The following is a 13,573-nucleotide window of genomic DNA, read 5'->3' as shown; positions in this document are numbered from 1 at the left end:
GAAACTAAGTAACTGTTTCTTTTCCTTTTAGGTTGCTCCGACAATCTAATCAATAAAGTCCACATTTGTAAAGCGCACAATCACCCGTAAGGGTCTCTAGGCGCTTGGGGCCGTCGGGAAGATTAAGCGAGCTATTGCCCAGAGTCACATGGTGCTGGGCTAACCTGCCGCCGGAGCCGGGGATCGAACCGTGGTCCCCAGATTCCAGCGTCAGTCGCCCTGGCCGCGGCGCCACACCTCTCCCACTCTCCCACTCAATCAATGTGGCGCCAGCGGGGACAACATGTATCTTTGGATGTAGTATATGTAGTTGAATGACTGAGGGGCTGGGTCATAAGGCATAGACAAATACCTGTGATTGCTTAACCATTGCAACTGTTGGAGGAATACAATATTAGGGAATGTCGTGTAGGGTGAATACCTGATTCGGGCATATATGTTCATGTTCTGCTGCTTATAGGAAAGTTTGACAATTGCATATAACTGTAAAGTGTATCTACAATGTGTATCTTGTTTTGATTTCAGTGTGTCTGTGTGTAATACAAAGACCCGTGTTTTAGACATGTAGTGTGGAGTCTTTTTATGGTGTATGCAGTGTGTTGCGAGGGTGGTGGTGTGTCAAACTTTACACACTGACCCAGAGGATAAGCCTGACTGCTCGGTGCCAAGCTACCCATGGGTGAGCACAGATTATTGGAAACGTTTACAGTACTCATCCTATATAAAACTGTGGATTCTAACTGGCTTTGATGCATCCCAGCTGGCCGGAAACCACTGGATCTAACACAGAGGATACAATCAATATGCACAGGCTTTATGCAGTAACTCAAACTGAAGGGAGCCAGTGGGTAAAGTGGGCTGGCCCACTGTCCATGTTAATTGTTTTAGTGGGCGGAAGTGAAATCTGAATGACAATTTAAAAGACTAATGGATAAAGGCCTCTGACAAAAATCACCTTAATGTATGTATATTATGTATGCTTTTTTAAAATGTACAGCTTTGTTTTGTAAAATATAGAAAGTAATGGTTTTAGACATGTTCAGCTTGGAATTTTACATTGACACAATGAAAAGCCTTTCATTGCAATGTTTTGGAAAATGATGAATGTGTGCTGGTAATTTCTGCATACTAATGTGGCCTGACCTTGAAAAAAAAGGGGATTAATCTAGCTATCTTGTAGCACAAATCTGCAAGTAGGCATAATAAAACAGTGTGTGGCTGAATATGTGGCACTGATTTAAAACCTCATCACTTGAATATATTTGGAAGAATCATTGCATCTTTATCTTTTGGTGTCATGATTTATTAATAGAGTGCCAGAGATGGCTGTGTATGTATGTAGATGTGTATGTACTTATGTAAAAAATGTTAAAATCATCAACTCATTTGTTTCTCAGACGTTCAATTTTGATGTGCGACAGCTCCACTGGGCAGAGTATATGGAAAACTACTGTATGGGGACTAAGAAATACGTACTGAACGAGGAGATGTCTGGGCTTCCTGCAGCCAGAAAGCACCTAAATAAGTAAGATTGTTTTTATTTCAACTCTTAGTATTGGTCTAAACCTACAATGTACATATAACACTTATCTCAGTGCTTTACATGTAACCTATTGCAATGGACATGTGCATTGTGGTTCATCAGACTAATCGTGTAACTTCCAGATCTCTCCTTTGCCTTCCCTTATTGTCAATACTGTAACAGTCCCTGTATAGCAAAAACATTAAAGGCTAATGCATACAGAAAGAATAGAAATTACTTGGTAGCACATGCAGAATATGTAGTGCATTGGTTTTATCAAGAACTCCATCCCAGCAGGTAGGAATAGAATAAGCAGAGGGTAACCATGACATAATGAAATACAAAAATAGACTTTTACGTTCTGAAATGATTCCAGATAGGGACCCAGGGAAGTGAATATGGTATACCAAAGGAATTGACCAGAGAATTTGATTGGGGGAAAAAACAAATGTGACTAAAATCTTTATTCTGACTGGTCTTGAGATTGTAGGGATGCGACACACAAAAAGAGAAATTCTAGCTGCCCAGCAAACTTCAAACACCCCCCACCCCTCCACCAACTATTGTGAATCTGATTTACGGCCAGCATCAAAAGCCCCACTGAAAGTAGAAGTACCTCTATTCACGGCATGATTGTTGTGTTTCGCGAGGGAAAGGGAGATGCCGCCCCAAAACCCAGCACTACCCAGAGAGTAGATTTGTACATTATCCTGTGAGCTATCTTTGTGTGTGTGTGTGTATGTGTATGTATGTGTGTATGTATATATATATATATATATATATATATATATATATATATATATATATACACACACACACACACACACACACACACACATTGGTGTTTATATGTTTGACTTCAGAGAGTGTTCCTATGATGCAGAGCCATGAATCTGGTTACTAAAATAATTGTTCCTCGGAGCTGAGTCAACATGTCAAGCCAATGGCTGAAGTTTTAAGGTCAAAAATAGCCAATAGTTTAAAGGGGCGAATCCAAAGCCCATTCTAGGTATATTGGAGACAGTTGGTCTGTTTTGTTTTGAAAGTAGGGGACCCCTATATATTAATTAACTTGCTCTACATAGGGAAGTACAGAAGATTTGGAAAAGGTCTATAGCTAGCTAAGTTAGACAACAGAAAAAATAAGATAAAACTAGGTGACTGACCAAAACACAATAGAGACCACCCACATAGAAGGGACTGATCACCAGATTGATAGAACATTTCTGTAAATGTTATTGATAAAATATTTATTTTGTGGGTAAATTGTTTTATTTTTTGTTAAGGTTCATATACATTACTCTTGATTGTAAAGGAGTGATAGACTATTTACAGGACAACATCATAAAAACTCCTAAAAAAACACCACGAAGATGTGTGAAACAGATGCGCCAAACGCTCCTAACAGCCTTATAGGTCTATACCGGCCGCACTAATCCCCATTATCGGACGCCCAGGCTGTTAGGAGCGTTTGGCGCATCTGTTTCAGATATCCCACCAGGTGCGGACACTATCTCTCTTCCGCAATTGTTTTCTACATTATCTGGTTGAGCTTTAGAGCACGCGTTCAGGTTATCGCTATCCATCACCATATATCGTCTTTGACGCTTCATATGTTCATTTCTCATCTTCAAGTAAACTATATACCTCTGAGAAGGCACTCCTGCGATCTTTTCAGGACTTGCTCCATTTTAACATTGTGTTATCGCCCCCATATCTAATCATTTCCTGGAGCATCCATGGTCGATGGTTGGTTTTCCATATTTGGTCATTACCTTGTCGTTTGTCTTGCAATAGACAGTTACCTGATGAAGGCCCAGAAGCCAAAACGCGCGTAGTTCCTATCTACCGCATTGCCTCCACCGTTTTCTTGTCTAATGCTTTGTCCTTGTTTGTGGTGTTTTTTTAGGAGTTTTTATGATGTTGTCCTGTAAATAGTCTATCACTCCTTTACAATCAAGAGTAATGTATATGAACCTTAACAAAAAATAAAACAATTTACCCACAAAATACAAAAGTGAGCTAACGTTCTCACCCACTCCTGTTTGTAATTAATAGTGTCCTGAATACTGAGGTGGGAGAAAGGAAAATAGATTTGCCAGGTAAGGTTGAACAGTTGCCAGACTCCCCAATACACCTGCTAGCCTCCTCACTCCATTTCCCGGCTGTTATGGTGTGCCAGGGAAATCTTTACTGGCGTGGTCTAGAAAATACAGTCCAGGTACTGCTACCAAAATTGAAGCTTACTGGGTAGTTCTTGCTCTCACTCTGTAGTAGCCAAAAAAGGCACATTGTGTGAGTATTATGAGAACCTTTCAGTGCACCACTGCTACAGATGTGGTTTCATAGCATCTGTTTCACTTTTCTATTGCTTTAAATCTGTGAAACAAGATCTGGAACTGTCAGGAATAGCCATCTGGGGTATTTAGTGAGGTTACCCAGACCAGACCTGCTGCTATTGCTAACGCTTCTGTCAGTCTGAAAAGGACGACAACTTAGTTACACAAACAATCCTTAAATTAAGGTTGAAACAACAAAGATGAGAAAGCTCTGATGTAATCCTCTTCTTTATCTGTGCTCATCTGTAGAGCAACCAATTTCCAGGAATCCTTCAGCAACTGTCCTCCATATCAGCATTCACTATAGAGCATGGAATCTTTCCCTCATCGTTCCATACTTCTCAACCAAGACCCAATACATCATTTAAGCAGAACCATGTTGAACTATTATAGTCTGGAGTGATACCTTCAAACAAATATTACTCCGAACTGTACAATATAGTCATGAAAGTTAAGGGGAAGTTTCCAAACCAATTGAACTTCAGCATTAACCTCCACCAAACCATCCCTCCAATTATTTTTTTTTTTTTTGCATTGACCTGATTCTCTTCTCACCTAGATTCCCTAATAAGCTTACTGTCTTTGATGCATTACTGACAATTTCTCCTTATTCAGTCATCTGCCATTGTGATATTGTACAACTGCTTTTCTGACACGACTTAATTGAAACTGAAAATGTAGAGCTACCTTTGTGCAAAAAGCCTGGTTACCTTACTCTTACCCAGTTGCCCACTTTAACTGGTTATAGGCACTTTCTTTTTCACTTGAGTGTACCTTTCTTGAGCTAAGGACCTCTTTCTACGAACATTCATTATTTTCTCAAACAGAAGTTGTAAATTACCAATCTGTGGTCTAACCAGTTTGGAGAAGGGAACATGTCCTCCCATCAGACACACTAGTGTGGCTACTGGGAGTGGAATGAATATCCCTAATCTTTTCAACTCTTCCATATATCTAATTGACAACCTGTAGGGGGTCTGGGACTTTGTTAAAAAAATATATATATTAAAATGAATACTTTAAAATTAAAACATTATATACAAATTAACACAATTGAAAATATGAAAACCTTTTTCTATATTTGATAGCAAATGAAACAAAATATTTGAGCATTTGTTTGGTGTATTCTTGATTTTGTATTTTTGTGTATTGTTTTGAAGTTCAAATCCTAGAAATTACGAAGGCTGGGTATCTTCAGCATCCAATAATGACCAAGTGTGGGTCCTCGGATTTCAATAATGATTCAGTGGGGGCCCAAGTAGTCAAATGGTTAATAACAACTGCACTTAACCATTACTGCAGGGATGGTATACAGAGGTCTTGGCATGTTTTATACCAATAGCCTCAAAATAGGCTTCAAATTCTTTTGACGCAAAATGTGTTCCATTGTTCATTATGTTCTTGAACACCCTCCCTTCCAAATATATTCTCTACATGGCCTATAAAGTGTTTGGGAGTGAAACCGTTCACAAACTTAACTTCCAGCCTGCAGGAAAAATTATCCACTGCAACCACACCAAATGTGGATATATCCTTCTTCATATTGATGGGACCTATTTAATCCTACCCTCATCCAAGACTTGTTGGGAACTGGCACTGTTTAAATCGGCCTAGGACTGAGGTCTTGTGACTTGTCACTGCTGGCACCAGATAAACCATCTTCACAAAGTGTTCTAGGGTTCTTTCAATTCCTGGCTACCAAAAGTTTGCTCTGTTTTCTTTGCATTGCCTTCATACCCTTGTGTCCTTCATGTACTAACCAGATGACTCCACTACCAACTCCTTGGGCATTACCAAGAAATCAGCTTGAGATAACCATCATGAATTGAAAGTTCTTCAGCTACTTGAACATGGTTTCATGATTAGGCCAGCCTCCCCCTCCCCCCCCCCCCCCCCCCCCCCCAAAAAAACAATAGTCTTGCCTAATAACTCATCCTTGCTAATGTCTACATCCTATTCATTCTTAGCTAAACCAGATGCTGTTAGCTCCATTATGGGGCACATAGCAACAGATTCTTGGTCTTCATCATCACTTACGATAGGAGAAGCAGCACTAGGTAATCGTGAGAATCTGCTGAAACTCCTTGCACCAGGAATGTATTCATTTTTTTACACATTCTTGCAACCTGTAATGCAGTTTGCTATTCTTGTTGCCTTTCCTGCACTTTTGGCTGAGAATAAATCAGTAAGGGGTTTATGATTAACCCTAATAGTGAACTCTGCTGCATAAATAGTTTTTAAAGAAAGTGACGCCCCCACAACAACCTAATGCTTCTTACTCAATTACTGAATATGTGTGTTCTGCACTCTTATCTTCTGGAAGCAGAGACTATAACTTAATCCTTGTCATTTTTTTATGTTGCAAGAAAATAGCCCCCAAGACCACGTTGTTTGGCATCAGTTAAAACAATGCAACAGTGACACGTATCACAACAATTTGATGGGAAATGCTGCTGCCGGTTCGCTTGACATTAGAAAACTCCTTCTTACTTTCTTTTCTTCACACAAAAATAGCGTTTTCTTCAATAGCTTATACATTGCAAATGTTTTTTTAGCACATTTTGAGAGGAATTCAGCATAAAACTCAACCATTCCAAAAAGGGTCTTAACTGACCTTATGGAAGATTTTATTTTATTTATTTATTTATTTAGGAAGTTTTTTTATGGCGCTGTCAAGACCCGGAGGTAGCAGAGCGCTTTACAGTAATAGAATGACAAAAATCTGTATAAACATATACATAACATAAACATGAACATAACATATGTAAGGTATAAGCATTCAATGAGTGACATTGTAAGCGGAACATAAATGAGTTGCCGAGCTTCTTTGGTTATGGGATTCACTGTAGTCACATAGTTATGGGGTTGCTTGCTGACCCCGGTTATCCACAGCCAAGGGAGCGGATCAGGAACAAGGATTTGAGTTGCCTTTTGAATTCCACAAAAGGAATAGTTCTGATGTGCGGGGGGATGGAGTTCCAGATTTTGGGGGCGTTTCCAGTGAAGGAGCAGTCCGCTGTTCTTTTCTTTCTGGTTTTGGGTAGGATGAGCAGGAAGGAGTTCGAGCTTCTCAGATACCTTGCTTGGCCTGCTTTTTTGAGTTTATTTGCCAGGTATTCGGGTTTGCCGGTATGGAGGGCTTTGTGGGTTAGGCAGGCTGTTCTGAAGTTACTACGCATTTCTACTGGGAGCCATTTGCGTTCCTTGACTGCTGGGGAGATGTGATCCGATTTTTTGATGCCGGTAATTTCAGCAGGGGGGTAACTTGCCCAATTTTTAGGCAGTCAGGGACCACTCCGTTTTTTAGGGAGCTGTTAATGATGATGCACCATATAGGTGCAAGAGAGTTTCATTTTCATGATTAGTGAGGGAGGGATGGGGTCAGATATGAGCTGATGGTTTGGAGGACGAGATCAGCGAGATTATCTCTGCGTCTGGGACGGGGCGGAATCTAAGCCAGGGGGTGCTCAAAGAGTCGGGAGAGAGAGCCTGAGGAGCAGCTGAACTGGTCTTCTTGGGGTGTGAATTGTTGGGGTCGAGTGAAAGTTCAATTTTTGTGATCTTTTCGATGAAGTGGGCGAAATTGTCGCAAAGATCTTTGGACGCTAGCACAGAAGAAGACAGTGGTTTGGACGTTTGTTGCCTGATGCTGTAAAGTTTCTTCGGTCTATTTTTGGCTTTGTCCAGTGCCTCGCAGAAGAAGCTGGATTTTTTGTTTTTGATGTGGTTGTTGTATTTCCTTCAGGCTGCTTTCAGTTGATCACGAAGGATGGCCGTTGGGTTGTTTCTCCACTTTCTTTCCTTGGCTCTTGAAGTTCTCCTTTCTGCGTTGAGGTCAGCGTTGAACCACGTTCTGGAAGGGTTAACTCTGCTTCTTTTGAGCTTTAGTGGCGCAAGTTTGTCGAGTATGGACACTAGCTCGGAGTTGTAGTAGTCGATGAGCTCATTGGTGGAAAGGTGCGCTTTGTTGGCCGGAAGAAGAGAGCTTAACTGATCATCCAGGATATCCAGGGGTATTTGAGAGAGGTTTCTTGTCCATTTGGGGGGGTCTTGGGGGGGTTTATGTGAGGTAATGGGGTGATTGATATGAAAGAGGATCATGTAGTGGTCTGACCAGTCGACGGGAAGAATGTGTTTGATCGTGATTGATTTCTTTTGTGAGATGATAGCATCCAGTGTGGCTCCTTTGTAATGAGTCTCCTCGGTGCAATGTTGTTGCAGGTTGTTATCATGAAGGAGGCTGGATAGCGATTGGATTAGGGGATTGTGTCTCATTCCAGCGACCAGTTACGGTGTTGGGCTAGGTGACGCGACTCACCAACGTTGTATCTGGTGTCCGCGAGCCGGAGAGTCCTTGAAGACAGCCAAATTGTAGACGATCCAGCATCAACTAGAGGATTGCGGGGAGGGCGATGTTGACGGCTGAAGGTGGCTCTGGTACCTGTAAGTTTCGCTCTGGAGGTGTCCTGGGGTCACGGGAAGGCAGGGGAGCGTCGATCATGTTAACATGTGATCGGACGGACAGTCCCTGATTTCCGATAGCGTGAGTCAGGCTGCACTTCCTTGCTTAGAGGTGGGCTAGAAGGTATGGAGCTGAGGCGCCAGCTTTGTTAGAGGGCAGTGTTTGAGCGTTTAAAGCAGTCATAGTGCCCGCGTTGGGCCACAGATTGTGGAAAGGCTAGCGTTACTTCTTTGTTGACTGTTCGACAGGCTACGGTGACGCCCTACCGTGTCTCACGTATCCAACATTAGCACATGTTCGACTCGTACAAGGAGCGTGCCGGGCCTTTTGAAGAGAAGGAAAGTATAATATGTCCTTCAATACATTTTCTTTGGGTTCCAACCCATTGTAAAATTATCAAAATCATAAGTTCTCAACACGAGAAACACAGGATTTACATTTTTGTTACTTTAACTTCATACCTTTTGTTTCTTTGGTCAATGCTTTGGCAAATGTCTTGCCATGGCCATTCTTCTCCTTAGTGTAAACGAACACATCATCTTGAAAGCATGCACCCTGTGTAATACTTTTAAATAAACTTACCACTGAAAAATGACTGATGCAGATGCAAGACTGAATGGCATGGGTTTGAATCTGTCTGCACCTTTATGGGTTATAAATGAGGTGAGATGTCATGAGTCATGGTGCAAAACTACCGGATGGTAGCAAGAGGCCAAATCTAATGGCATTCATTTTTGCTTCTCCTAGGGTGATAATTATTTCATTGATATTAGGATATCACACATTCTTAAGGTTTCATTAGGTTTACGTGCTAAGACTATTGGTTACAGCTCTTCTGAGCGCTCAATTTGTTCTATAATGTCTTTATCAAACAATCATGTCAATTTTTCCTTGATCTCTGGTCTTGATGCCAATAAAAGCTTGCAAACCTTGTGCGCGGATGGTTTAGCACCTGCCTTTAATTGGGTAAAGTGGGAAAGTACTTTGAGTTGCCCAAATTATCAGACCAAATATAAGGAAAATGTTTTTGCCAAGCATTATCCTGACATTGCATACCTTCAACACACCTTATTTAAGTTCATTGAGAGAAACAATATTTCCTTTGTTCCAACCACTTAAGTAAACATGAACAGTCTTTCACTACATACACCATTCCATTAACATTTCCTTTGAAATCGACATTGCCTTCAAATCAAATTCTCCTAAATCACTAGGTTTTTCTCCATTTGCAATTGGCCTGCCATTAGAATATCTTAATGTGATTCCTTTGAACTCTTACCAAACCTCTGTATACAGTAATGTTAAAGATACAGAATCTACCATCATCTTTCTAAGCATGCCTGAAACGTTAATCATGGAATAGGGTCTTTTGACACTATTTCAGTTTAAAAAAGAATATCATGGCATAATTTTTTGATCAGTTCCCCTTTAATGCATGGATTTGTGTTTGAATCTCAAAACCACATTGTCATCACGAGATTCTTCCTGTCGATCTTGTGAATAACTCAGTGTTGACAATTTTGGGCATTCTATTAGTACTTGACCCAACATACTTTGCAACAAATGTAATTTCAAAGGGAATTTTCCAATCTTTTTCTAAAGCATGGCACTGAAGTATTTCTTAGATGTATATTATTACCACATCTATAACATTGAAAGTATTTGATCCTCTGGAAACTGTAATTTTTCTTTGGTTTGCAGATGTAGGATCACTAGAGGATAAACAAGTTTCTGCTGTAATAGAGCTTTTGATTCCAATAACTATTTCAAAGCATTGTCCAATGTTGAAGCTGATGCGGGCAACAATTTTTCTTGTAGTTTCTTACAAAAGTTAGTCCCTTGATTTCGTCAACATTTTTGTAGTTGCATGTGGCAGCTAAAATATGTAAAGTTCCTACAAAAAACTGTAGCGGTTCATCTGTTCTTGGCACCTCTTGTAAAATGTGTGCGCCTCCATTATGAAGTTTTTCTGTACTTTAAATATGTTAAGCATTTTAATAGCAGATTGCTATTCATCAGAAGCATCATTTTCTGCTAAAACATCGTCCCTCAAAGATGCTTTAGTACTTTAATGCCTTCCGAATCTAAGCAGTGGTGTATGATGGCAATTTCTTTTTTTTTTCTTTGTAAAATCATCCCTGTGAATAGCCTCCAAATAAAGTTTGAAACCTTTCCATTATTGCCATACAATGCATGGGATCTGCAGTTGGCAGAACACCTGTAGCTTTTCGCACGTGGGTTCACTGGTTACTCAGCACATTTCACCAATATAAAGTCAAGGAAACTGATATACATCCCTTCTTTTTGTGTACATATGTTGAGTAGCAACTCTCCAGGAATCCTCCAGCACCTGTCGCCAGAGTTAAATTCCAACATTCCCTAGAGAACATAGAGCCTTTCTCATATTGTTTGATACTTCTCAACCAAGACCCTGCAAGGTCTAAATGTAAAGCAAATAAATGTTCTAAATGGATTAAACAGTTAGCATGATTCATATTTGCTCTGAATAAGATGCGGATGTAGAAACGAGGGTCGCATTCAAGTGATGACTGTGGCTTTCAGAGATTCAGTATTATGGCTCCTTCATTAATTAACATAGATACACCCTTTTAATTCATTTGTGCCTCAGTAATGGTGTGAATGTCTAATGGAAACTACTAGATTTGGTGGTGGGATGAGCATAATAAACCTTTTAAAAGTAACTATGTATTCACTATGTACTTTATGTAAGCCAATAGAATCTACCTCCTTAAGTATTCAGAGGTTCGATTGAAGTGCATTTCTCATAAACCGCAAACCTTGTGGTCCGGTAGTTGGGAAATAAGAGTATTAGATGGAAAAGAAGATTCACCACTAGTGACACGTTTATTGTACTGTTTGAGATCACTTGCAATATGTGTCAAATAAAAATGCACTCCAATTGAGATGGTCTTTGTGGGGAACATGCATAGCTAATAACATGCCTCAAATTGTTTGTTATTGTAATTGTTTACTAGCAAATTACTAACCTGCATTATTATTCCTTTGTAGGCTAAGAAATATACGTTATGGCTTCAATACAGTTCTGGTGATTTTTATCTGGCGTATATTTATTGCAAGATCACAAATGGCAAGAAACATCTGGTACTTTGTGGTTAGTCTGTGTTTCAAGTTTCTCTCTTACTTCAGAGCATCCAGCACTATGCGATATTGAAGAAAATAATTACTGCATTAGACATCTATGCATAGGGTGGCCTACCTGCACAAATCCGTTCGATGTACTCAACCATTTCGTGTTCTACAGAGACCTAAAACCATCTCCGTTCAAGAGTGTGGAAAACATTTACGGTGTATGTTTTTTTTTCTTCAGTTTGTGCACTCATATTCATGTTGCATACATAAACAAACCAGCGTTAGTTTAGAAACTGATGTTTGACAAACTGGACTTTGCTTTTTGTGTATTGGAGGGCGAAAAAGGTCAATTTACCCTACTGACTTGTATGTGGACCTAGTGTGCGGGCATGATGGCTTAATGTTGTGCATGTTCTTCTTCCAAGCCACAGCAGAGTACTTTCTGGGAGTTTAACAATGTTTAAAATGTCTTCATAAAGTCTAAAATCAATTTCCGCTCATTGCCTGTCAATTGGAATAATACAGCTTTATTGATAATGAAGACAAGTGGATTTCTTTCTTCCAGTAATTCATCTCCCCCTATGTTTATGTAGGTTATTTGCGTAGCCCTGCAGCACAGGCAAGGAGAATGAAACGAGGAAGATATGTCAATCATCTTTCAATGATGATCATTTCATTTAGCTCACTTTTATAAAAAATTATTGTCACAAAACACAGCCGGCAATACAAAATATCACTCGCTTTTTTGATTTATACATACTCATGATAGATATATTTGTAATTTTCTATTAGAACATTTACATAAAAAATATCCTACAAAAGCCATAAATTGGGCATGAGGTAATCTTATCAGAAAAATACTTTACACATATCAACTGAAAATTAGACTGTTTTTGTGCTATACTTTTTTGAAGTGTTATGATTATACAGCACTCTTTTGAAGTGAGAGCACATTTGTTTCCTTGAGGAAGAAGCATGATCAAAACGCTGTGAAATAGTTACAATGGAGAATATAATGGAAGAACTATTTCCCAGCAATTATCAGCAAATAGTTGACTACATTTTTAGAAAGGTTTCCGCATGTCAACTTTACTCTAGATGAAGAAAATTTATTTATAACTTAAATACTTATTGCAAGAATAAGTAGAAATTGTAGTGTCACGTTTGTTAATGACTTGCCCTTAAAAACTATTTGCACAGAATGCAGCGTTGCTTTAGTTTTATTTTTCATTTGAGAGCCCCTTTCCACGGCATGTGTCCATTAGACTGATCGTCATACACCCAGTCCTAGCATCAGCATATACAGTGTATATTAATATGCTTGATGACATCGTTGTTGAACTACCTGTACAAATGTTAAATAAAACATGTGACACTTGTTTCCTATTTGGTTTTAATTTTGTGCTTACAGAGTTTAATGTTTCTTATGAGTAAAAAAGGTAAATTGCCAGGGAAACAACTGCCTTAAAGCAGATGTTCATCTAATATTGAAACTTTTTAAAATGCTTCCTTGAGAAGCTACTGTTTTCTGAATACTATGGTTATTTTAAAATAATGTATACTCTGTACAATTATACTAACGTTATTGGTCTAAGACCGTATCATAAATGTATGCAAGAAATTTAATACTTGCTGAAAACTTTTTTTTTCTTTTTTTTTTAATAAACAAGCTCAATCATATTACACCAAGTCTGGGTTCTGTCTTTTGTGTGTCTTTTCTTCATGATTTTTATACTCTTCGCTTTATGCATAGTTTTTACCTTTGCCTGGTCTGTTTGTTGTCTGAAGTAATCTCATTGAAAAAATTGGTTTCTAAAGCTGAAAAACCTCAGGAAATGGGGAAATCCATGATTATACTCTGAAAATTAATCTACCTGTTAACTTGCAATATTGTCTGTAGCCACACAAACACCCTTAAATTTAAGATTGGACAACTAGGGTATATTCTGACAGATTAACCTTTAATATATGTATATATTTATCAATTAATTTCGTAGTTGAATATTGCCTCAATTCAAATTTGTTTAGTTCAGTGCAACTCACCCTTCCATAGTATTGTTCAAAAGAAATATAGCCTGAGGTTTGTATTTTGGGCATTATATGGGTAATTTACCACGAACTAAAATGGGCTTTTGTGTC

General features: G+C 39.1%; 1 protein-coding gene across 5 annotated transcripts in view; it reads left to right on the top strand.

Moving 5' to 3' along the window:
* FAR1 (fatty acyl-CoA reductase 1) overlaps positions 1 to 13,123 on the top strand; it is a 564,623-nt gene extending 551,500 nt beyond the window's left edge. For 4 of the 5 annotated variants that reach the window (XM_078680901.1, XM_078680904.1, XM_078680905.1 and 1 more), the window contains 2 exons: positions 1,398 to 1,525; positions 11,354 to 13,123. In XM_078680901.1, the coding sequence (XP_078537027.1) occupies positions 1,398 to 1,525; positions 11,354 to 11,516 (291 nt within the window). In that variant the 3' untranslated portion in view covers positions 11,517 to 13,123. The remainder of the gene's footprint in view (positions 1 to 1,397; positions 1,526 to 11,353) is intronic. The other variant, XM_078680903.1, reaches the window with a different exon arrangement.
* The last annotated feature ends 450 nt before the right edge of the window (positions 13,124 to 13,573 follow it).

This window comes from Lissotriton helveticus, chromosome 3_1 (genome assembly GCF_964261635.1).
Source record: "Lissotriton helveticus chromosome 3_1, aLisHel1.1, whole genome shotgun sequence".
NCBI lineage: Eukaryota > Metazoa > Chordata > Amphibia > Caudata > Salamandridae > Lissotriton > Lissotriton helveticus.
The sequence above is the reverse complement of the archived record's forward strand: the minus strand, read 5'-3'. Positions and strand labels throughout refer to the sequence as shown.